The sequence below is a fragment of the Pongo abelii genome, chromosome 16 (genome assembly GCF_028885655.2).
Source record: "Pongo abelii isolate AG06213 chromosome 16, NHGRI_mPonAbe1-v2.0_pri, whole genome shotgun sequence".
Classification (NCBI taxonomy): domain Eukaryota; kingdom Metazoa; phylum Chordata; class Mammalia; order Primates; family Hominidae; genus Pongo; species Pongo abelii.
In genome coordinates this window covers 70,649,466-70,673,348 of record NC_072001.2, presented here as the reverse complement: position 1 = coordinate 70,673,348, position 23,883 = coordinate 70,649,466, and the positions used below count along the sequence as shown (strand labels likewise).

Here is a 23,883-nt window from a genome sequence, read left to right as displayed (position 1 = left end):
TTTTCTCTTTTGAGGCAGGATTTTGCTGTGTCACCCAGGCTGGAGTGCCATGGCATGATCATGGCTCACTGCAGCCTCTACCTCCCAGGCTCAAGAGATCCTCCCAGCTCAGCCTCCCAAGTAGCTGGGACTACGGACCCGTACCACTATGCCCAGCTAATTTTTTGTATTTTGTATTTTTTGTAGAGACATGGTCTCACTTTGTTTTGCAGGCTGATTTTGAACTCCTGGGCTCAAGCGATCCTCCCACCTTGGCCTCCCAATGTGTTGGGATTACAGGCGTGAGTTGTGCCCAGCTGATATGTATACTTTTCTATAGGTATATTACACTTCAATAAGAAGTTCAAAACAGAAAATGAGTTCTACAGGTAGTACTGTATATTAACACATCCTGTTGTTAGCATTCATTAAGTATCTGCAGAGAACATGTCACTGTGGACTTGACCCAGATCTGATCCTGTACATGTACAGAATAGTTATTCTCATGTTGCTTTTCTGATCTCACTGTGAGATCCTGATTTACTCATATATTTCTAAGTGTGATTTGAAACAGAATAGACTAGGGATGTAGTATTCAACTCACTGCTATTCCCAGAGGGAGAAGTATAGGACAATTACTGGGTGCCTATGTCAGCATGTTGGTAAAAGATAAAGGAACTATGAAAAAGAGATAGAAATGTTTACATTTAGGATTTTATTTTAAATTTCTACTTTGAGGCCTAAGGACCTTTGGTTCCAGGAAAGAAGGACCGTAGAGAGGATGCTGTCCCATTCATATTCCAGCATGCTTTAGAACTTAAAAATAGATACTCACAGGAGCCACAGACATGGGTTTTCTAGAAACCCAAATCTGCTTAATGGCTCAGTGCCCTCTAAGCCATGCTCAGCACCAGAAGAGATGGCTTGAGAGACCCCTGCAGCTGGATGAATGTTCATTAATTCTCCCCGCTCCCACCAGTGGCAAATGCCGCTCACTGCTCTGCTCCTGTATCCTTGCGTTGCCCTGGCAAAGACAATATACATTGGCTTTATGCAAAATTATCCTCATGGAAGTACTGAGTTATGGCAGAAGTCATTAGGAAAGGAAGGAGCTGCTGTATTCTTACCTAGATCTTCTGGAGTCCTTCTGTGGAACTGATTGATGTTCTGAAAGCCCCCAAGGTGTAGGCTGGCAGCTCGGGCTGCTGTTACAGAGTGGCAAGAAGAATTACTCTAGTAAAGCACTTTACTGTTAACATAGTGGGTACAGACTTCATCCAAAAGCGTCTTGTATCTCAACTACTGTCGGTGTCTGTCTTCACTGGAATGTAGACTTCTTAAGGCCAGGGATTTATGTCTGTTTTATTAACTTTTGTGATCCCAGCACCTAAAACAGTACTTGGCATATGGAAGGCACTCTACTTGTTGAATAAATGAGGGGTATGGGGGAAAGTGGGTAAAGTGAATACAATTAGTACATTTGAAGGGTGTCAGAGAAAGGAAATTACAATACGTAGGGTCAGTGGTTTTAACTAAAATTTTAATTTTGATCGTTGGAGAAATTAAACTACAGAATAGGTAAGAAACGTATCCAAGGTCATGTATCAGAATCAAGACTGAAAATCCTGTCCTCCTGGCTTTCAGTGTGCTTTTCGTTAGGAAACAGTTCTACTCCTGAAGCTGTCCTCGTAGGTTTAGCAAGAGTTCTGGACAGAAATAGAGTTACAATTAAGCATTAATCAGGCTACTCTTTGGCCCACTTCCTTGTGACTGAAAGTCACACAGCACTACGTACTGACCACTTGCATCCCCACTGTTCCCATAGATGGGATTTCTGACTTTAGAATCATAAGGCTTTTCTTTAAGAATTGCTTAAGATGTTTTTCAGATCTCAAATTCCAGTGAAACAGGTGTCACCAACCAGTTTGAAGACCTCCAGAGAGGAACAGAATCACCATGAGAATCCACTTTCTTCATCTCTCTGTCTCATGGCTTCGCCCTGCACTCTTTGACCAATCAGTGTTCTCCACACTTTGGTCTGCCCTAAAACCCTTAGAAACCCAGCCCAGCCCCAAACTCCTAGGTGAGACAAATTTGAGATTTCCTCCCATCTCATTCTTTCTCTGCTACACCCCGGTGTCTTGGTGTATTACCTTGCTGTGCACATCAGGCAATGAAACAATTATGGTTATACTCCCATCTCCTGCTGTGAATGCTGATACTCTGGAATCTGGAGGCAAGGAGACATATTCGTGACTTTTTTTTTTTCTTTTTCTCTTTTGAGTTAGGGTCTTGCTCTGTCACCCAGGCTGGAGTTAAGTGGCTCGATCTCAGCTCACTGCAGCCTCAACCTCCTAGACTCAGATGATCCTCCCTCCTCAGCCTCCTAAGTAGCTGGGACTACAGGCACATGCCACCACACCCAACTAAGTTTTTTATTTTTTGTAGAGATGGAATCTCCATATGTTGCCCATGCTAGTCTTGAACTCCTGGGCTCAAGCGATCCTCCTGCCTCCCAAGATGCTGAGATTTTGGGCCTAGATCACCCTGCCCAGCCTATATTTGTGGCTTTTAAAACCTGATAATGACATATGCTGATAGTAACAGTCCATTTTATGGGCATATTTCCAATATCACAAATCCCCATATGTTGGGGGAAGTATTGTGGAAGTACTTGAAAACATAGCCAAATAAATTCACCTTGTCACATGGGTCGTAGTTATAATTCCATCTTCATAAAGTGAGCCTTGTTTTATCAACAGATACATTCATGAAAAGCATGTGACATTTTGGTAACATGAATAATATTTTCACATCTAATCCTAAAGACGTTTTGGCTTCATTGCTGATCTTCAATGACAGTGGCTCTCAGCCCTTTAGGTTTAAGTGTCTCTGCCCCCTCCCACACCCCATCTCACTGTCAAGTAGTTAATGATCTATAAACAAATACTGAAATGCCCTAAGGGGGCCCTCCATTTAAAGAGTCCTTGAATCATGTGATGATGGAAATACAGTAGTCCACCAGCTGATTTATGATTTGTCAGTTTAGGTTTTTGAAGTGACATTCCACTGGTATTTTCAGATGGTGGAGGTTTTTAATTTACTGCACAGTAACACTAGACTTTCTCTAATTTTTTCTTTCAGGAGAAAACTTTCAAAAACGTTAACCTGCCTTTGCAGCTTCCATTGTGTGAAATACCACTTTGTGTGTGCACATTTCAGTTTCTTAAGCAAAAAGTGGCTACAGAGGGTATTAATCTCCATGTAATGATATCTACCATTTTCTGGGTGTTTATGTTATTCTAGGTGCTTTACACCTACTGTCTCATTTAAACAACACTCAAAGCAAAGTTTCATTTTCTTCATTTTCAGGCTGAGGAAATGAAATGTCAGAGGTCAGAGAGGGTAATGTGGTTATTTACAGTCGCAAAGCAGGCAGGTGGTGGAGCTGGGATTTGAACCTGTAAGAGCTGGACTCAAAAACCCGTGCTTTGAACACAAAGACTCAGGAAATAGCATTCTAGACCCAAAATACAACCCTCTTAACCAGAAATCTGTCTGGCTGAAAGGAAATTTGGGGGCATGCATGATGACTCAAAAAGAATGACTTTTTTTTTTGAGATGGAGTTTCGCTCTTGTCCAGCCTGGAGTGCAATGGCACAATTTCAGCTCACTGTAACCTCCACCTCCCAGGTTCAAGCAGTTCTCCTGTGTCAGCCACTGGAGTAGATGATTACAGGCATGTGCCACCACACTCAGCTAATTTATGTATTTTTACGTATTTTTAGTAGAGATGGGGTTTCACCGTGTTGGTCAGGCTGGTCTCAAACTCCTGACCTGAGGGCTCCCAAAGTGCTGGGATTACAGGCGCGAGCCACTGCGCCCGGTCAAAAGAGTGACTTTCAAAACTAGATTACTTTTAAAAATTGATGTAAAACAACTATTTCTATGTATATTGAAAAGTACTTTTAGATTATCTTTAAAATGGAAAGCCATGTGCTAATAAGTTTGAACACCCCCAACAAAGGACCCAAATGTAAGTAAATTATCAAGCTCTAAAACTCGGGTTTGATTTGGGGAACCTGAGGAAAGCGTATATGTGGATTCTTTGGACTGTTTTTACAACTTTTCTGTAAGCCTAAAATTTTATTCAAACAAAAATGTTTAGTTTTTAAAAGTTAGGTTTTAATTTAGAGAGCATCTGGCTGCAATTGGGGTGGGTATGAGTAGTGCTGCTGCTATAGATAATATGCACATTAGTCCAAGTCAGCATCTCCGTGAACCACAACTTGGGGTTCAGCTTCTTTTTTTATTTCTCATTGTTATTCCTAATAAAGCAAGATGTTAAAGCTAACTACATGCTCTATTAATTATATGAAGGTGAACTTGAGTCATATTTGTTACTGAAGATGATTTATAATTACCAGTTCTGTGCACGTTTCTGGTGCATTTCAGTAAATAAACAGGGTACATTGTTGGGTAGTAATTGATTAATTAGCACATTCATCCTACACAGCTCAATGGTCTAAGGATGCTGAGTTTGAGATATTGCTCATAATTATTACAAGAAACAAGTCTGTTTCATTTCTCAGTTTATTCTTCTGTACACTAAGTTTTTTTTTTCCTAAATCGAATGCTTAATGGTTCAAAACCTTTTAGGTTTTCTTCAGATAAATCAACTCATGAAAAATTGCTAGTCATAATCACAGAATCTTGTTTTTGTGTGAACTAGGGTGAAAACTTTTACAAGGCTAATTTTATCACAGGATCTTGCTGTTAAACTGGATCAAATACTGCAAATATAGGGCACTTCCCCACCATGCAGGAAATGCTCATTGAGCACCTATGCGCAACAGGGGCACTGGAATCTCATTTGCTTCCCAACCACATCAAATAAGCTCAGGATTGCAAGTGTCATCAGGTTGGCACTTTGCAGCACTAAGCAAATATACTGAGTAATCTTCAGAGAAGGATAACAGCATGCATCGGTCGCCATTTTAACTGTGCAGCAAGTTATGAATTTTGTTCTAATTTATTGAGCCAGCATGCAGTGGAGAGACGGAGTAGTTGCAAGAGCTATGGACAGGGAGTCAGGAGTCTTGGGTTCTTATCTCTGTTCTTTCTTGAAGAAGCCATGTGACTATGGTCACATCACTTCCCCCTTCTCTAAGCATGGATCACTTATCTATAAAATGAAGGCCTCAACCAGGGACAATGAGGTATGGTGAAGAGACAGGTAGACCTACCTTTGAGTCTGGACTCCCTAACACTAGTTATATTATTTCAAGGAAATTATTTAACCTGAGTTTCTGCTCTGTTTACTTGAGTTTATTATAGGATCAAACAAGATATGAAAATACTTTATAAAGTACCATCTGAATATATGTTATTAACTTTCTTAACTAGTTGATGCTAACATGATATGTATCTGATGGATGTATCAAAATGCCCATGTACCAGTCTAACAATAGGGAATTTTTAACATCCTTTATGCCATCATTAAAATCTCACTGGGTAAGAATTTCCAGTGTATCTTGATAATTTACTGCTAAGTAAAAAACACAGTCTGTACACTATGTCTGGGATGATCCTATTTCTAAATTTATATATGCAAAGAAAAAAGAATCTATAATAGAAACTCAAAATGATAAAAGAATAAATGCAATATATATTAAGCAAGCAACTGTTACTACTGAGAGAGAATGTTCTAGGAGATATGTATGTGTATATATGTGTGTTTATATGTGTACATTTGTTTATATACATACTTATTTTTTTTCTTTTGAGACGGAGTCTCACTGTCTCCCAGGCTGGAGTGCAGTGACGCGATCTTGGCTCACTGAAACCTCTGTCTCCCAGGTTCAAGTGATCCTCCTGCCTCAGCCTCCCTAGTAACTGGGATTACAGGCATGCACCACCACACCCAGCTAATTTTGTATTTTTAGTAGAGATGGGGTTTCTCCATGTTGGCCAGGCAGGTCTCGAACTCCTGACCTCAGGTGATCCACCTGCCTCGGCCTCCCAAAGTGCTGGGATTACAGTCGTGAGCCACTGTACCTGGCCAACATACATATATCTTTAAATTTACAATCCGTTGAGTGAGACAGATAATTAAGTAATAACGTATCTATTATATGATATTACATAATACCACACATTGTTAATTGGCTTTGAAGAAAAATAAAGCAGAGTAAGAGAATAGAGAGTAATGGTGCTACTACTTTATGAGGGTGGTCAGGGAGGCCCCCCTGGTCTGGTGAGAGTTGGGCAGAGACCAGAATGCAGCAAGTGAGTGAGCCAGGCAAGCTGCGGAGGGAAGAATGTCCCAGGGAGAGGGAATGGCAAACGCAGAGGACCTAGGCAAGAATCATAGCAGATACACTCCAAAACCTTGACAGTGGTTATCTCCAGGTGGTGGAATAAAAATTGATCTAATTTTTTTTCTTATGCTTTCCTGTTTTACAAAGTTTTTTTATTTTTTAATTTTTTATGTGTTTTTGAAGAAGCTATGTTACACTATTTGTTTTCTGGAATGAGGGTACGTTTCCGTAATTAGAAAAATAAAAAACTCTACAGGCATCCTGAAAGACAAAGTCATCTTAAGAAGAATGTTTATGAGTATTTTTGAAAGCTTATGTCATCTATAAGTTTTTGTTTTCATGTGTTAGTGCCAAGATCCTATGAGCCGTAGCGAGAGTAAAAGGAGCAGACAGACAGGTTTCCACCTTGGCAATGAAGTTCAAAGAAGTGTTTACACATAAGTTTTGGTCATAATAACAAGTGTGGTCTTTGTAGAGGGATATAGAATCATCTTGCTTTCAGCTCCTTGTCCAGGCCTTGCTGCATGAATGTCAGAATACTTCCTAAAAAGGCTGTGCCTGCCCGCTGGTTGATGGTGCCCAGGAAACATGGTGGCATTTTAGGATGTCTTTAGAAGACGGGATTAAAGGTGTCAGGTAGAAATAGTTTCACCGTTTTATTATATCTCATGTATGCAATTCACCAGAGATTATATTGCAAGATGGAATATTAGGAAATGCATCTTCCATCTTTTTTAGAGTACAGGCAAATATTAAAGCTCAGAGACAGCACTGCAGCTACCCAGAGATGCTCTGGTTTGTACAGGGACAAAAATGCCCAGTTAAAGTTTCTTATTCTCATTTCTTTTTTTAATTTTTTTTGAGATGGAGTCTTGCTCTGTCACCCAGACTGGAGTGCAGTGGCACAGTCTCGGCTCACTGCAACCTCTGCCTCCTGGGTTTAAGCGATTCTCCTGCCACAGCCTCCCGAGTAGCTGGGGCTACAGGTGACGGCCACCACGCCCAGCTAATTTTTGAATTTTTAGTAGAGACGGGGTTTCACCATGTTGGCCAGGCTGGTCTTGAACTCCTGACTTTGTGATCCACCCATCTTGGCCTCCCAAGGTGCTGGGATTGCAGGCGTGAGCCACTGTGCCCAGCCTCTTATTCTCATTTCTATTTCATCTTTTTCCATCAAGATCTTCTAGTGCAGAAGGTATACATGACATCAGTTCAAATAAAAATGCTTTCAAAATAAGATGTTTCCATCAGTTTTGTTGATAAACAATAACTGAGAGCTCAGTGCCGAGACTGAAACCCAAAAAATGAAGGACATGATCCCAGTCTAAAGGACGTGTTGTACTTGGCTTCATATGACTCCCTTCCATAAGAAAAATGTGTTGCAGTGAACTATTCTAAAATGATGCAATATTTTGCAACCATTTAAAATCATAGGCCTTTTGGATAGTAGATGGGGGCGTTTAAGGGGCAAAGTATTTTGAAAATATTTTCATCCATTGTTTCCAATAAATGGAAGAAAGCTGGAAGAAGAAACCACCTCTTTGCATGATATATAAAATTTTGGCTGGGCGCGGTGGCTCCTGCCTGTGATCCCAGCACTTTGGGAGGCCGAGGCGGGTGGATCGCCTGAGGTCAGGAGTTTGAGACCAGCCTGGCCAACATGGTGAAACCCCGTCTCTACTAAAAATAGAAAAATTAGCTGGGTGTGGTGGTGGGCGCCTGTAGTCCCAGCTACTCAGGAAGCTGAGGCAGGAGAATCGCATGAACCCAGGAGGCAGAGGTTGCAGTGAGCTGAGCTCACGCCACTGCACTCCAGCCTGGGTGATAGAGTGAGACTCCATCTTAAAAAAATAAGAAATTAAAAAACAACAACAACAGCAATTTCGTCTCTTTTATATGCATCGATGATGGTGGCATAGAATTGTAGAACATCAGAGCTGGAAGGAAGCTTAAATATCAGTTCCTCTTTCTTATTTTATGTATCAGAAACCTGAGAACTAAGGAAGAGAAATTATTTGTTTATTAAGGAAAGAGCTGAAACTAAAATCCATTAAGACATTTAAATCTAAAATAGATGTCATACATATTCCATACCCATTTAGAATACCTACACATGCCACGTAATCACTACTCTGTCCTTCCAAATATTTGCAGGTGAATGGAGGCATTTGCCCTTTTATGCATTCTCTGTGGTATGGCACAGAATTGAATAGGTATGGCAACAAAGACATGGTCTGGATGTGAATTCTAGAGTATTTAGACAAAGGGCATTACACTTAGAATAAAAACAATAGTTTTCATGCTATTGAAAAATTTTTAAATGTTTATTTAGTAATAACATTTTATTTTAATGAATATAATTTCACTTACAACATATTCTCCTGATATACAATTTTTAAAAAACAGCTTTTTGAGATATTATTGACATTCATAAACTGCACATATTGACAAAGATTCTCTCCTTGACTAAACCCAGCCAGGCTCCTCCCAGCCCTCTTCTTGACCAGGCCTTAACCTTGACCTATGAAGACTTGAACAAACATTAACATAGTTTCTAATAGCTCAAGGCTGCAACCCTAAGATGACCCTAGCCCCCTCTTAAAATACCTGCCTGAGAAAACTCCAGGCTGCAAAAAGAATAAACTTTCTTGTAGCCAGTCCTAAATTAGGGCCCCTGTCTCCCAGTCTCTGTGGGAGGGTAGGAGCTAACTGACACTTCTGTGTCAGTTAGCAAAACCAGATGAGTTTCACAGGAACCAACCCTGCTTCCTGGTTTTTATTTCTCACTTCCCTGACTCTACCGAGCAGCCACTGTCCCTCTTCTATTCCCTCATTCTCCCCTTACGATGCCCAGTCACCTCTCTAGAAATTGAAGTTGAATTCAGTTTACACTGGACCCTTTTCCCTATTGCAAGTGTATTACTGATTAAAATCTGTCCTTACCACTTTTACTAGTGTCCAGCCTTATTTATCTTTGACAATATTTAACGTGTACAATAAGTTTTGACAACTATATATACCCAATAAATCATTTGTATGTCAGTATAGTGAAAATATCCGTCACCCAGCATTTTCCTTCTGCCTCTTTGTAATATTCTTCCTCCTCCTCCTTCTCACCCTATTCCCACCTCGTCTCCCATCCCCAGGTTACTACTTACTATAGTTTTTATGTTCTAGAATGTTAAATAGGTATGTACATTTTTTGTCTGAATTTTTTCATTCAACATAGAGATTCTTCTATGCTGTTGATTTATTAATAGTTTATTTCTTTTCATTGCTCAGTGGTGTTCCATTTTATGGATATCCCAGTATTTTTTAATTCATTCATCTGCTGATGGACATTTGGGTTGTTTCCAGCCTTGGGGTATTGTAAACCAAGTTGCTTTGATCATTCCTGTGTAAGTCTTTGTATGGACATATGCTTTCTTTTCTCTTGGGCAAATACCTAGGAGTGGAATGGCTGGATTGTATGGTTGGTGTAGAAACATGATTTTTGAATGGCTGTATAGAAGTCTTTAATGTAGATATTTCATATTTTTAAAACAATACCCTATTATTGAACATTTAGACCTTTAGATTCTTCACTATTGTTGCAAATTTTTTGGCTTAGCAATGTGTTTATAGATATTCAACTTGGAAAAATAAAGCCCAAGAAAATGAAAAGCATGGAAAGGGAATCTGGAAACAAAGAGCATGTTCCTAAATCATTTTGAGTTTTTCAATGATCGCAAAGTATTTTATGTCCTCTCCTGGGAAACAAAGTGGCATGAATCTTTAAATGAATCAAAATTTTAACTTTAATTTGGAGTTTATTTCGCAACCAATGGAAGGTCTGCTGTTTTGCTGTCGAGTTTATGGGACCATGATTTCATCCTAACATTCCTTATAAGGCGATTGCAGTAAACTTGGGTGTGGCCTTTTGTTTCTGGGAGCTATAATTAGCCATCCGGTATACTTTATAACAGTTTGTTAAATAAAAAAATCTTAAAATGTAGCATTTTGCTCACTTCTCTCTCTCCTTTCTGACTCTGTGGGGGTGTGTGTGTGTGTGTGTATGTGTGTGCGTGTGTGGTGATGCACATGTATATGGTGACAATTGTAAAAGTGAAAGAAAATGTTAATGGCAAAGCTATATTTTTCTGTGCTATGTTTAGGGTCTTATAACAAAAGTTGTTTTCACCAACAGATTTTTAAACAGCAGGGACATGCGTATTATTTACTGTTTTGGTGTCTTTCCCTCATTTACATAAATACCCCAGAAACCAGCAGTTTAAAACTAATAAAAGCCAAGGCCCTCCATCAACTGCAATAAAGTTTCACAACCATGAGTTAGACTGTTAACAGTGAAAAATAAACCTATATATGTGGTTATGAAGGGTTTTTTTTTGGAAAGTGTATAATCACATTTCAAAGTTAGAACTTCCATTTGAAGTAGCCATGTAATAATAATACTTAAACATTTATATAGAACGCTTCATCTTTGAAACACTCTCCCAACATTGGCCAATTCATCTCGACTGCTCCCCTGAGGAGCAGGTACTATGCTCTGCCATTTTTCTACTTAGAAAATTGAGGAAAGTATGACCAGGCCCGAGACAGGGAGGGCTGGGGAGACCAGTTCCTGGCCCTTATTATTCTGTGACTCTTTGGGATGTAATTCCTAACAGCATGCCTCAAGTTTCTGTTCCCCATTGATGAAGTCATTAATAAAACAATGGATTATAAATAGTAGCTCTATCGGCTTCAGGCTCTTAGATGCAGTCCTGAGCTTCCTGTGGCACACCTCTTGGAAGGAACTATATGTGGAGAAGATACAGAAGAGCCCATTGCGATGGGTTGATCCAAACTTCTTCCAGCGAGAAAAGTGAAGTCGAATGCTTCCCCCGTCCCTCAGCTGCCACCCTCACATTATCTTGGCAACTTCATTTATGGTTTTCCAGATGGGATTTACCATGATTAGTACATTTAAAGAGTTGCACAAATTTGTTATGCACATTAAAGCCAGAGGAACAGTAAAATAAAACTAATGAACATTTACATTTTTGGAAATATAATTAATGTATGCTTGAGAAATTCTGAAAGATAAACATTTAAATGTTAAAATACTTATTACCTTCCCCACAGGGACAGTGTTGGGAATTAATGAGATAACAAATGTAAAGTGCTTTGAGCTCTTTGGAAGAAAGGTGCCAAATGAATACAAATGATTATTAATTGTTAAAGCTATCAGATGGTTACTAACATATTACTTGTGATAAAATACGTATTTTTATACTTAAAAAATAGGATGCTTACAATTCTTAGGATGACATAGCTGAAATAATTCTCCCCAAACTCCTTCCAGGCTATTCTACATTTTGTTGGAAGCCAGGCTATTCTACATTTTGTTGGAAGCCTTTCCCAATGCTTCTGCGATTTCTTAACCTTATACCCATCTCTCGAAACTTCAAGGCATGACTTCCCAGCTTCCAAATTCCACGCCTTTCCAACATCATTCTCCACCAGTCTTACAGATCTATCACCATAGGAGAATTCCACTGACACCATTTTTTTCTTCTGACTTTGATCACATAATTGCAGTGCCTTACCATGCTGTCAGTTGTACAAGCTCATTTCATTAGCAGGAAGTATGTATAAGTTAACCTGTTTTTTTCTATGTTTTAAGCAACACACTAGAATTTGTTATTCTAAAAATGTGCAAATCCCTTGGATGATCTGGGACAAGTGAAAATAAACCCTCTACTTTGTACAACATGCTGGAATTTGTGGTAAAAGACAGCAAATCCCAAATTTCTTTTCATTTAGCCTGAGACATAGGGTGAGACACTCTCACTGTCTCAATTTCCTCATATGTAAAATGAGAACAGTTGTCGTACCTACATGCATGGAGTTTTTAGAAAGATGCAATAAAATAATGTATATGAAGCTTCCAGCACAGTACATCCCCAGCCCCCAGTTTGTTCTATAGGTAACTGTAAGTAGCTTACGGAAAGGTCACTAAATAGGTAGGCAGCACAGGTGTGTAGTAGCACATTTAATATTATAATCTCATTGGTTTCTTTAAAGTCAATATAAAATAGGTAATATATTAAGGGAGATACTTATATCCAATAATGCTCTCCAACCACTGCAAACATTCAACATTAAATAATGGGTCATTTCTCATACAAAGACACCTCTATTGTTTAATGTGTGCTTCTCCCAAAAACTTCCAGGAAAATGGTATATCATTTCCCCAAAATCCTCTTACCACCAAATATTTCGGTTTCCTATTTAGAAGAGCAAAAGCTCAGTAATTAATTCATCGTGACTAAATTATATTTAGGATACTTTAGATATTGTACACATATAAATGATTCTTTTTTCAAAAGTGCCTTAGTTTACCAAGAGCACAGTATCTATGTAACATATATGTGTTAAAAGATAATGGACTATTGCTTCTTTTCAAATGTTCTGTAATTAAAACATGTCACTAATTTAATCTGGTCCTCTGGCTTCTTCCACTTAATTACTTGAAGTGATTGTTTTATGATACCAATTTTTCTCCTTTAATTTAGAAGCTGTAGATGTTTAGGTAGAGAACCCTGCTCCCAATCACTTTCACAGGTCTGAATTCTGTGGTATATGCAAATGATAGCTGCAAAGGAGGAAAGTGGCATTGTTTGAGAAACCAATCAAGTGGGTAAAACAATGGTGTAGGATGGCGAACTCGTTTCGCTATTGCCAGCAGCTTGAGCCTCGGGAGTGCTAATCAAAATTCACATGCAAAACTTCCCGATAGATTTAACAGTTTTGTACTGTTAAGCAGGGGCTCTCGCCATGTGAATGATCCACTACTGTGCCGAACAAAACGGAGACAGTTTTCTTTTAAAGTCCAGAGCAGATGAGAGCCATAAGGAGACAGAGGGTTTCATTTACTCTCAGGACACGATTGTGCCAGTGAACTAATGAGTCTCTTGGACCTTATGTTGCTCTGGCTTCAATCGAGGCGCGACTCTAATGGGCATGTAGTACTTCCTATCTGTCAAGTGTCTGAACAATGGGCCCCTCGAATGGATTAGAGAGATCTGGCAAGAAAAAGAGGTCAGTGTTGTACCTAGCACAGGCAGGAAACCTGGCTAATTAATGTATTTCCAACTATAGCAAAACAAAAGCTGACACACACAAATGTTAATTTTATTACAGAAACTCTTAGCCTGTGGCTGAATCACAGTTAACAAATTATTGAAATTCCACAGGTAAAAATCCTCTTCCTTTCCCCAATACACTAAAATATTTTTATAGACATAAAGATCATTCTTTAAAACAATACATGGTTTTGGTGTTGTAATTTGCTTTTATTTCACCCTTCAGTAAAGCTCTCTGATGTAGAAATATTTTTGGACAATTATGAAGTGAATGCTGAAAGTTAGAGTCCGCACTACTACAATCTTAAAAATCTGCCTTTTTAAAGGTAGTGTAATGTTGAACTAAACTTGAAAAAATCCTACTGCTGTATTAAATGGAGAACTACAGAATACAAATGTTTATTCAAGCTACAGAGCTCGAGTTACACTCCATCTTAAACTAAGAGCAGATACTGCCACCTAGATACATTCTGATGCTTTGGTTAACTAGATGCTGGCTTATCCTACTTTTTGAAAAATGGCAACAATAGCAGACAATAGTGGCTTGGTACAACAAAAACACGATGAATGATAGTCACTTAAAAATTCATATAAATATAATTTCAATATAATTTGAAGCTTTGAAAAAAAGGCATTTGTGTTTTGACAAATAGCAATGCTTAAGCCTTTATTCAAACCTATAGATGCAGAAGATCAATGACTATTAGAAATAGGAGAAAACTTTATAAAACATAAAAAATAAAAGCTGCATAATCCTAAGGCCTATGAGGAAGTAAATGCGGAGGTGATATCAGTAAGACTTTTAACTTTCTTCTTTTATCAGATTACTTTTTTCTGAGTTTGAGAAGAAGGGATTGTTCAACACTCTCAAATGAAAACACAAATAAGTTTTGGTTTAATAAGTAAAATAAGATCATTTAATAAACAATGTTTTAAAAAGAGCATTTCATTATAATCTGTTCTGATTCACCTCCTAGTACACAAAGCAAACCAATTTCCCCTGGCTTTTATTTTTAACAGAAAAAAAAATTGCCCTTTTTATTCCAGACTGGGATCCAAAATGTTATGTACTGTATTCCAGGATCATTTCTTGGGTTTAGAGAGGTTTTTGTCATCTTTGGACTGTTGCTCCGCTTCAAATCTCATTTTGTTTTCCTTTGTTACTCTTAGAATAGTTTCAATATCAGCAATGGTGGTCTGTAAATAAAGACAATATTTATTACTTAAAGACCTCTTACAGTCCCTCTCCCCCAAGCATCTGGTCCTTTTGGGAGTTCACCATGGTTTAGACCAGTTCTATTCAGAATGTATTCTACCGACTGGCATTTGTCTACAAATTATGGCTTACCAGTCTTGCTGAAATGAGTAAAAAAATTGAGAGAGAGAATTTGGAAAACTTTTTAGAATTTTTATGCCTATTATGTCTAATAATAAAAACATTGGGCTTCTAAATTGTATGTCTTTAATTTTTTTAATCGTATTTTTCTAGTAATTAAATTTTTTTCTATTTTGTTAAAAAATGTTGATCCATGATAGTCAGATAAAATCAAAACAAAACAAATAGTTTCCTTATTATGGATAATTTGAGAAGCATTGGTCTAGTCACCCTAAAATGAGGGCTAATAGGCTAATGGGAGGGTTTCTTTCCATTGGTTGCTGGGAAGAAAAAAATGACACATTCCCATTTACTTTATTTATATTTTATTGAGGTATAATTCCCATACCATAAAATTCACTCTTATAAAGTATACAATTCAGTGGTTTTTAGTATATTTGCAAGTAACCATCACTACTATATAATTCCAGAACATTTTCATCACCCCAAATAGAAACTCTGTCCGCATTAGCAGTCACTCCCCATTTCATCCCACTCCCTCAGCCCCTGGCAACCACTAATCTATTTCTGTCTCTATGGATCTACCTCTTCTGCACATTTCATATAAATGAAACCATACAATATGTGACCTTTTGTGAATGGCGTTTTACCTAGCATAATGTTTTCAAGGTTCGTCCACGTTGCAGCATGGATCAGTACTTTATTATTCCTTTTATAGAGGTGAATAATATCCCATTATATAAAATATTATCCATAGAATATAATAAAATTCACTTATTTCTTAGTCGATGGACATTTGGGTTGTTTCTAATTTTTGGCTATTATGAATATTCATTCTATTAACATTAATGTACACTTTTTTGTATGAACATGTTTTCAATATTCTTAGACATATACCTAGAAATGGAATTGCCGGGCCATATGGTAATTTTACACTTAATTTTTTTTATAAACTGCTAAGCTTTACGTATCTGTGATACCATTTTAAATTCTTACCAGCAATATATGAGGGTTCTGGTTTCTCCGTATCCTCACCAACACTTGTTATTGCCTTTTTTAACTGTAGCCATCTTATTAGGTATGAAATGTTTCATTGTGGCTTTGATTTGTATTTCCCTAATAACTTATGATGTTGAGCATTCTTTCATATACTTATTGGCCATTTGTACATCTTTTTTTTTTTTTTTTTTTTTTTTGAGACAGGGTCTTGCTCTATCACCCCAGCTGGAGTGCAGTGGTGTGATTATGACTCACTTCAGCTTTGACATTCTGGGCTCAAGCAATTCTCCCCCCTCAGCCTCCTGAGCAGCTAGAACCACAGGTGTGTGCCAACATGCCTGGCTAACTAAAAATAAGTTTTCGTGGAGATGAGGTCTCACTCTGTTGCCTGGGCTAGTCTCAAACTCCTGGCCTCAAGTGTGGCCTCAAGTGATCCTCCCGCTTCAGCCTCCCAAAGTGCTGGGATTACAGGTGTGAGCCACTGCAGTTGGCCTGCATATCTCCTCTGAAGAAATGTCTATTCAAATCCTTTGCTCCCTTTTAAAATTGGGTTATTTGTCCTTCTGTAGTTGAGTTGTAAGAGTACAAGAGTACTTTGTATATTGTGAATACTATGCCTTACCAGATATATGATTTGCAAATGTTATTTCCCTTTCTGTGGGCTGACTTTTCACTTTCTTGATAGTGTTCTTTGATGCACGAAGTTTTAAATTTTGATGAGGTCTGATTTATCTATTTTTATTTTGGTTGCTTGCGCTTTAGGCACCATGTCTAAGAAACTTTTGCTAACCCAAGGTCATGAAGGTTTATACGTATGTTTTTTCCTGAGAGTTTTACAGTATTAGCTCTTACATTTAAATATTTGATCCATTTTAATTTAATTTTTTTTTTTTTTTGAGACAGAATCTCGCTCTGTCACCCAGGCTGGAGTGCAGTGGTGCGATCTCGGCTCACTGTAACCTTTGCCTGCTGAGTTCAAGTGATTCTCCTGCCTCAGCCTCCTGAGTAGCTGGGATTACAGGTGCACGCCACCATGCCTGGCTAATTTTTATATTTTCAGTAGAGACGGGGTTTCACCATGTTGGCCAGGCTGGTCTCGAACTCTTGACCTCAGGTGATCCGCCTGCCTCGGCCTCCCAAAGTGCTGGGATTACAGGTGTGAGCCACCACGCCTGGCCCATTTTAACTTAATTTTTATATATGATGTGAGGTAGAGGCCCAACTTAATATTTGCATGTGCCATTTATTTAAAAAATATTTTTTCTCCATTGAATTGTTTCAGCACCCTTGCCAAAAATTATTGGCCATTATGTATGGGTTTATTTCAGACTCAATTTTATGCCATTGATCTGTATCTCTATTCTTATGCCAGTACCACACTGTCTTGATTACTGTAGCTTTGTAGTAAGTTTTTAAATTGAGAAGTGTGAGTTCTCCAACTTCGTTCTTCTTTTTGAGATTATTTTGGTTATTCTGGGTCTCTTATGTTTCCACATGAATTTTAGGATCATCTTGTCAATTTCTGCAAAAAAGCCAGCTGGGATTTTGATAAGAATTACATTGAATCTATAGATCAATTTGGGAATGTCAGCATCTTAGCCTTATTGTCTTCTATTGGATGAATACAGACTGTCTTTCTGTTTATTTAAGTCTTCTTTAATTTCTTTCACCCATGTCTTGTAGTTTTCACTGCAAAAATCTTGCACTTCTGTTAAATTTATTCCTGGCCAGGCGCGGTGGTTCACGCCTGTAATCCCAGCACTTTGGGAGGCCGAGGTGGGCGGATCACGAGGTCAGGAGTTCGAGGTCAGCCTGACCAACATGAAACTCCATCTGTACTAAAAATATAAAAAATTAGCTGGGCGTGGTGCGTGCTTGTAATCCCAGCTACTCAGGAGGCTGAGGCAGCAGAATTGCTTGAACCCGGAAGGCAGAGGTTGCAGTGAGCCAAGATCGTGTCAGTGCACTCCAGCCTGGGCGACACAGTGAGACTCTGTCTCAAAAAAGAAAAAAAATTATTTTTAAGTGTTTTATTCTTTTTGATGCTATTGTAACTTGAATTTTTAAAAATTTTATTTTTGCATTGTTCATTACACAAATATAATTGTCTTTTGTATACTGATTTTATGTCTTATAACTTGTTGATGGGTTCTTTAGGATTTTCTTTCCTTTTTTTTTTGAGACTAGGTCTTACTCTGTCACCCAGGCTGGAGTGCAGATCATGGCTCACTGCAGCCTCAACCTACCTGACTCAGGCCATCCTCCCATCTCAGCCTCCTGAGTAGCTGGGACCACAGGTGTGTGCCACCACACCTGGCTAATTTTTTAATTTTTAGATAGGGTCTACCTATGTTGCCTAGGCTGGTTTCAAACTCCTGGGTTCAAGCAATCCTCTTGCTTCATAGGATTTTTCTATTTACAAGAATTTGCCACTTGCAAATAGAGACACTTTTATTTCTTCTTCTTTTCTCCTTCTCCTTCTTCTTCTTAGTAGAGATGAGGTCTTGCTATGTTGCCCAGGCTGGTCTCAAACTCCTGAGTGCAAGTAATCCTCCCACCTTGGCCTCCCAAAGTGCTGGGATTACAGGTGGGGGCCACTGCACCCAGCGCCTTTTATTTCCTTTTCTTACCTAATTTCTCTGTCCAGAACTCCAGTACAATGATGAATAGAGGTGGCAAGAGCAGACACCCTTGTCTTGTTCCTAATCTTGGCGAGAAGGCTTTTGGTCTTGCAATGTTAACTCTGATGTCAACTGTGGGTTTTTTGGTAGATGTCCTTATAAGGTTGAGGAAGTTACCTTCTATTTTTACTTTGTTGAATGTTTTTATCAGAAAAGAATGTTAAATTTTGTTAAATGCATTTTCTGCATCATCTTCCTTTTTTTTTATTCTTACTCCCATCACCCAGACTCACTGCAGCCTCAACCTCCCGGGCTCAAATGATTCTCCCACCTCAGCCCCCCAAGTAGCTGGGACTACAGGCATGAGCCACCACACCTGGCTAATTTTTGTAATTTTTGTAGAGATGGGGTTTCACCATGTTGCCCAGGCTGGTCTTGAACTCCTGGGATCAAGCAATCTGCCCACCTCAGCTTTTCAAAGTGCTGGAATTACAGGCATGAGCCACTGTGCCCAGCCTCAATCACCTTCCATTTTTATTTAGCCTTTACTTTGCTGGTAAATCCTTGTTTAAAAACTGAAAATACCTACCACAATGCCACTAAGTAGAAGACAGAAAATACTAGCAAAGATGAATCTATTCCACCGCTTCAAGTTTTTGTTATTGTACCTATATTACTGAGATTGAAAGTTTTTGCCTTTAGACCTAACATGAGTAAAAATCAAGAAAACAAACATTCATATGAGAAGGCTAGAAACCATGACATAATTAAAAGCTACCTGAGAACATCTGACTTTTTATGATTTTGAAAGTCAGAGAAAGGGCAGAGAAATAGCTTTCATTTTGTCAAAGGCGGTTGACTCTGCCAACAGCGAGACAAGCCCAGAATCAACTTAGTCTGAATGCATTTGAGGTTAAAGCATCTGATTCTGATTATTAGCTATATGCAGAGAGGCTCAAAGTTTTGCACATGGCACTAACAGATAAGATGATGCTACTAGCTAGCAGGAACTTAAAATGTAAATGATAGGCTGGGCAAGGTGGCTCATGCCTGTAATCCCAGCACTTTGAGAGGCCAAGACAGAAGATCCCTTGAGCTCAGGAGCTTGAGACCAGCCTAGGCAAGACAGTGAGATATCCTGTCTCTAAAAAAAAAAAAAAAAAAAAAAAAACAGTAAATAATGAGCATAGATCCTTTAGGACCAGTGAACACTGATGTAACATTTGGTCTGTCTTTTCTTGAATCTTAATCATGTTGTAGGGAAAGCAGTGGTCATTCTTCCAGCTCATAAAATCACGTTGTTATTGTTACTGTTACTAAAGGAGTTAGGCCCTAGCTTGAATCAAAAATGTATTAAAATTACATTTCTATTAAGCTTTTGTTGGACTTTCCATTTAGGAGAAAAACCACATGTGGTTTCTGATTGTGTCCTTTGAATTAATGAAGGCCTAGGCTGGGAATCAGATTCATACCTTGCTGTTCAATACCACATGATCATCTCTGTTCAGACAGTATTTCAGAAACTCCCGTACGGACCTTGTTCCTGTAGTTTAGAGTTTGGAGACTTCTAGTCAATTATACACAACTGGATTTGATGGACCAACATCTTTAAAGGTCATAAGGAGGCTTCTAAAGGTTAGTAGTGAAATAATCCAACCCACAGTGGAGAAACGGGTGGGGTAGATGGCCCACATACATGCTATATTTTCTGCTTCTCCCTAACACACATTGCTTTCTCGGGTCTTAGAACTTCTCTGGCTCTAGAAACTAGGGCTTCCCAGGAATCACTAGTCAGACTTTGTATTATCTGGAATATAGATAGATAACATTCGCAATTTTTGGTTGTGATGATCTCTGTTTCGGTTCCATTGTGACATTTCAGACTCACGTCCAACATCAGAAAGCTCTGCTATCTTAGGAGCTGGGGTTCGAAAATGGCAGCAAGTTAAAAGTCAACTCTATTTCAAAGAAAAAGTTTCAAACTATTAAATTTAACTAACGGCTTCAGTGGGAACCTTACAGTATTGACCCTGCACACTGTAAAATATGTACTGCTTACAATAAAAAAAAAGATGGTTTAGCACTTGTTTACAATACAGCATGAGGTATTTTCAGCCCTTGTATAGAAATTAACCAGAATCGTTAGTTAATTAACACCTCACCTTAAAATTGGTCTCGCCTTGCATATTAGGTGCTGATATTTCTTGATGGATGATGAAGAGATTGCGAGCAAAGGTCATGAGGACCCCCTGGAGATCCTCGCCAATTGTTCTGTTAATGGTATCCAAACAAATGAGTTTACCAACGATTCCCCTCACATGCTTAAAAACAATCGCCCTCTCATTTGTGCCTGTCTGGTGATGGAATTTAATGAGTATTTTCAATCTCACAAGGTGGCAATCTTCAGGGAGATATGAAAGATGAGACTCCATCTTAACTTGTCAACAAAAAGGATTTGCGTAATAAATATTTTTTATTAATCAACTTAGCAGAATATAGCAATAGGGTAGGTCATTTCTAGCGAAAGTCTACCACTGAGCTAGGATGTTGTACGAGTTCATTTTAAAAATGGTTTAAGCCCATCATTCTCAGCAAACTATCGCAAGGACAGAAAACCAAACACTGCATGTTCTCACTCATAGGTGGGAATTGAACAATGAGAACACTTGGACACAGGGTGGGGAACGTCACACACCGGGGCCTGTCGTGGGGTGGGGGGAGGGGAGAGGAATAGTATTAGGAGATATACCTAATGTAAATGACGAGTTAATGGGTGTAGGACACCAACATGGCACATGGATATACATGTAACAAACCTGCACGTTGTGCACATGTATCCTAGAACTTAAAGTATAATAATAAAAAAAAAATGGTTTAAGTTACTTTAGGAGAACTGTCGCTAAGTGTGATCCTTGCCGAATGATTTCCTTGTCTATGGAGACATTTGCATCTCAGTATTCTGGAGTCTTTTGTCTGGGGTTTATTTTCTATTTCACGGGTACAAGTGATTCCTATCACTTAATGAGAGTGTCCTGCCTATGTTCAGAGGAGAATGTGCCCTGTTCATGAACAGCTGTCTTTATAAACCTGAACGTCCACTTTAAGATTTCAGAGACAGCTTGCAAACTATCCTGTAGCATTATAGGGCTCCCTATATAAGGTTGTCACTCAGTGTAGGCTTTGTGGTGTAGTGAAAAGAACACTAAGTTCAGGATCAGGAGACAGACCACCTACTGTGTGACCCAGGCAAATCATTGCCCCTCTCTAAGCCTCAGTTTCCTGTCTATGAGGATCAGTTAATTCTGAGGCCCTTCCCTGTCCTAACATTCTGTGGTTCTATGACTGCAGTTAGGGATGAGATTAAGATGGGCAGAAAACAGTAGAAAAGGACTAAAGGCTTTCGAGAGGTCCACGTCCACTGTGCCCTCCCTGAAGGATGTGTGAATAGCAATAACCATCTAGAAGGTACACCAACAGGACTATTTCTACCATTGAAACTAGCCTGCAGGTCAAGGCATCCTTGCCTGAAATCTCAGGTACAGGTGTAGGGACAGCTGGGCAAGTTCCTCTTGGTTACCAGTCTAATTATTAATTCTGTAGGCTTCAGCATCAAATCCACCTTGCTGCTAGGTCAGTTTGATGACTGGGAGTTTCTCTGTTGATGAAACAGGCTCTTCCTCTATCTCCTACTTTCTGTGATGGTTTTCCTCTTGCCTGGTTCCTCTATGCCCGAGTACCCACCTGCATTGCTCTTCCTGTGGCCCATACTTAAGGAACCCTGCCTCTGCCTGGGTGATACTACCCCTGTCTCATCCCATCAATTCCAGGACACAAGTCCTGCTCCTGAGTGTCAGCCTCTGCTGGGCTCTGCTGCCTGCTGAAAGGCTTTCTTCATGCCACCCCCTACCAGCCTGGGTCTCCAAAAGTGGCCTCCTCTCTGAGTGCCTCTGGTCAAGCTCCCCATGACCTAGCTCTCAGGTTGTCCCTTTACTCTTTGCTGTTGGAACTTTCCTAATGGTATGAGCTGGTTACTTCTCAGGATGACCTCCACGCATCTGAATCCTGGGTCCAGTGTTTGGCCTGTCTGGTTGCTCTTCTCCCATCACCCGAAGGGAGCTCACCTCTCCCAGCCTCATCCTATGTACAAAAGGGTTTGTCTGGTTCCAGTCGTGTCCCAGCTTCTCCTTTGCAGTTAATCTTTCATGCCAGCTGGTGCCCAGTAAGACAGAGTTCATATCTCTAGGTTCTGATTTCTAGTTCTTTGTACCTAACTAACCCATCTGTCTCAATTCCTGGGCTTAGAAATATACTTGGACCTTGAATGTTGCCTGCTTAACTGGATTCATAAGTTGGGAAAATACAAATTTCTTATTCCCATGCTTGCCAACTTCAAATCCAGATGACTGCTTGGTTCTCCTAGTCCCGGTACTTCCTGGTGGCCTATGTTCTGCCCAACCCTGACATCACCGTGTCAAGTTTGGGGAGAGTGAAATGGGAAGTATTTCATCTCTGATCTTCTAGCTACTAGTGAACTGCTGTTCCCCTTTCATGGCTTGTCAGCAGTTGACATACTAGACCACATTTACCTGTTTACTTGTTTACTGTATGCCCACCCCTCTAGAGTGGCAGCTTCCTGAGGGCAGGGCTCATTGTTGTTTCCCCAGCACCTAGAACTGTGCCTGGCACAGTTGATAAAATGCTTTCAAACTTTCTGGTAAGGAAGGGTGGAGCAGGGAGGGAGCTGAGGGGCAGAATGTCACTGGGAGGCAAGGGGCTGATCCTTCCCTGCACATGCCCAGAGGTGTCCCTGGCTCTGTTATCATTCTGGATGTGAAGGCCTAGGTGGAGAAGATGAAGGCAAGCTTGTTGGGATGTTATGGATTGAGGTCTCATTTCTGTTGCTATCAGGGCAGTGTGACAAATGGGTGAAGAGTCCCTAGGGAAGTGACTTTCTTAACAAGACCCAATAAGTTTTGCATGTTTATGGGATCTTGGGGAAAGACTGAAACTGGAGGGGAGGACTCAAACAGCCAGCTTCCCTTCCCAGGTGATGGGACGCATCTGAGACTGTAAGTGCCAGATTAAATTGTAGCCACATTCTAGTTCCAAAGGGGAAGAAACCAGAACATTTGCCTAAGTTCAAAAGGATCGATGAGGGTGAATATCACTGTATTGATAATGGTCTGTTATAACTGATAATGCTTTGGCAGAACAAAGGACTATACTTTGGATAGGGAAGTTGAGGCCTGTCCTATGCAGCCATTTGCTTGTTGTAGTGTGAACCTCTTTGGATCAGTTTCCAGGAGACTGACCATAGTAGGGTGTAGGGGAGGTTGGGGAGGGAGGGACTGAGGCCACATAGGAACATCAGTGCTTAGTAGAGGAATTGGCTCTTATTTGGTTAGTTTTTATGAGACCAGATCTTTGTGTATATGTTTCTGTGTGTTTCAGTGTGAGGCCACAATGTCTACACTGCTGTAGAGGTTACAAGGAAGAGAAAT

The 23,883-nt window shown here is 39.6% G+C and overlaps 1 protein-coding gene and 1 long non-coding RNA gene across 19 annotated transcripts in view; one reads left to right on the top strand and one right to left on the bottom strand.

The window, feature by feature from the left end:
• The window catches only part of LOC103892544 (uncharacterized), a 99,042-nt gene that overhangs the window by 5,828 nt on the left and 69,331 nt on the right, over positions 1 to 23,883 (top strand). The gene's annotated exons all lie outside the window — the stretch shown is intronic.
• The window catches only part of IQCH (IQ motif containing H), a 247,385-nt gene continuing 237,918 nt past the window's right edge, over positions 14,417 to 23,883 (bottom strand). For all 15 annotated transcript variants that reach the window (XM_002825584.3, XM_054531593.1, XM_054531595.1 and 12 more), the window contains 2 exons: positions 20,545 to 20,653; positions 14,417 to 14,623 (listed from right to left, as the gene is read on the bottom strand). In XM_002825584.3, coding sequence (XP_002825630.2) covers positions 14,510 to 14,623; positions 20,545 to 20,653 — 223 coding nt within the window. In that variant the 3' untranslated portion in view covers positions 14,417 to 14,509. The remainder of the gene's footprint in view (positions 14,624 to 20,544; positions 20,654 to 23,883) is intronic.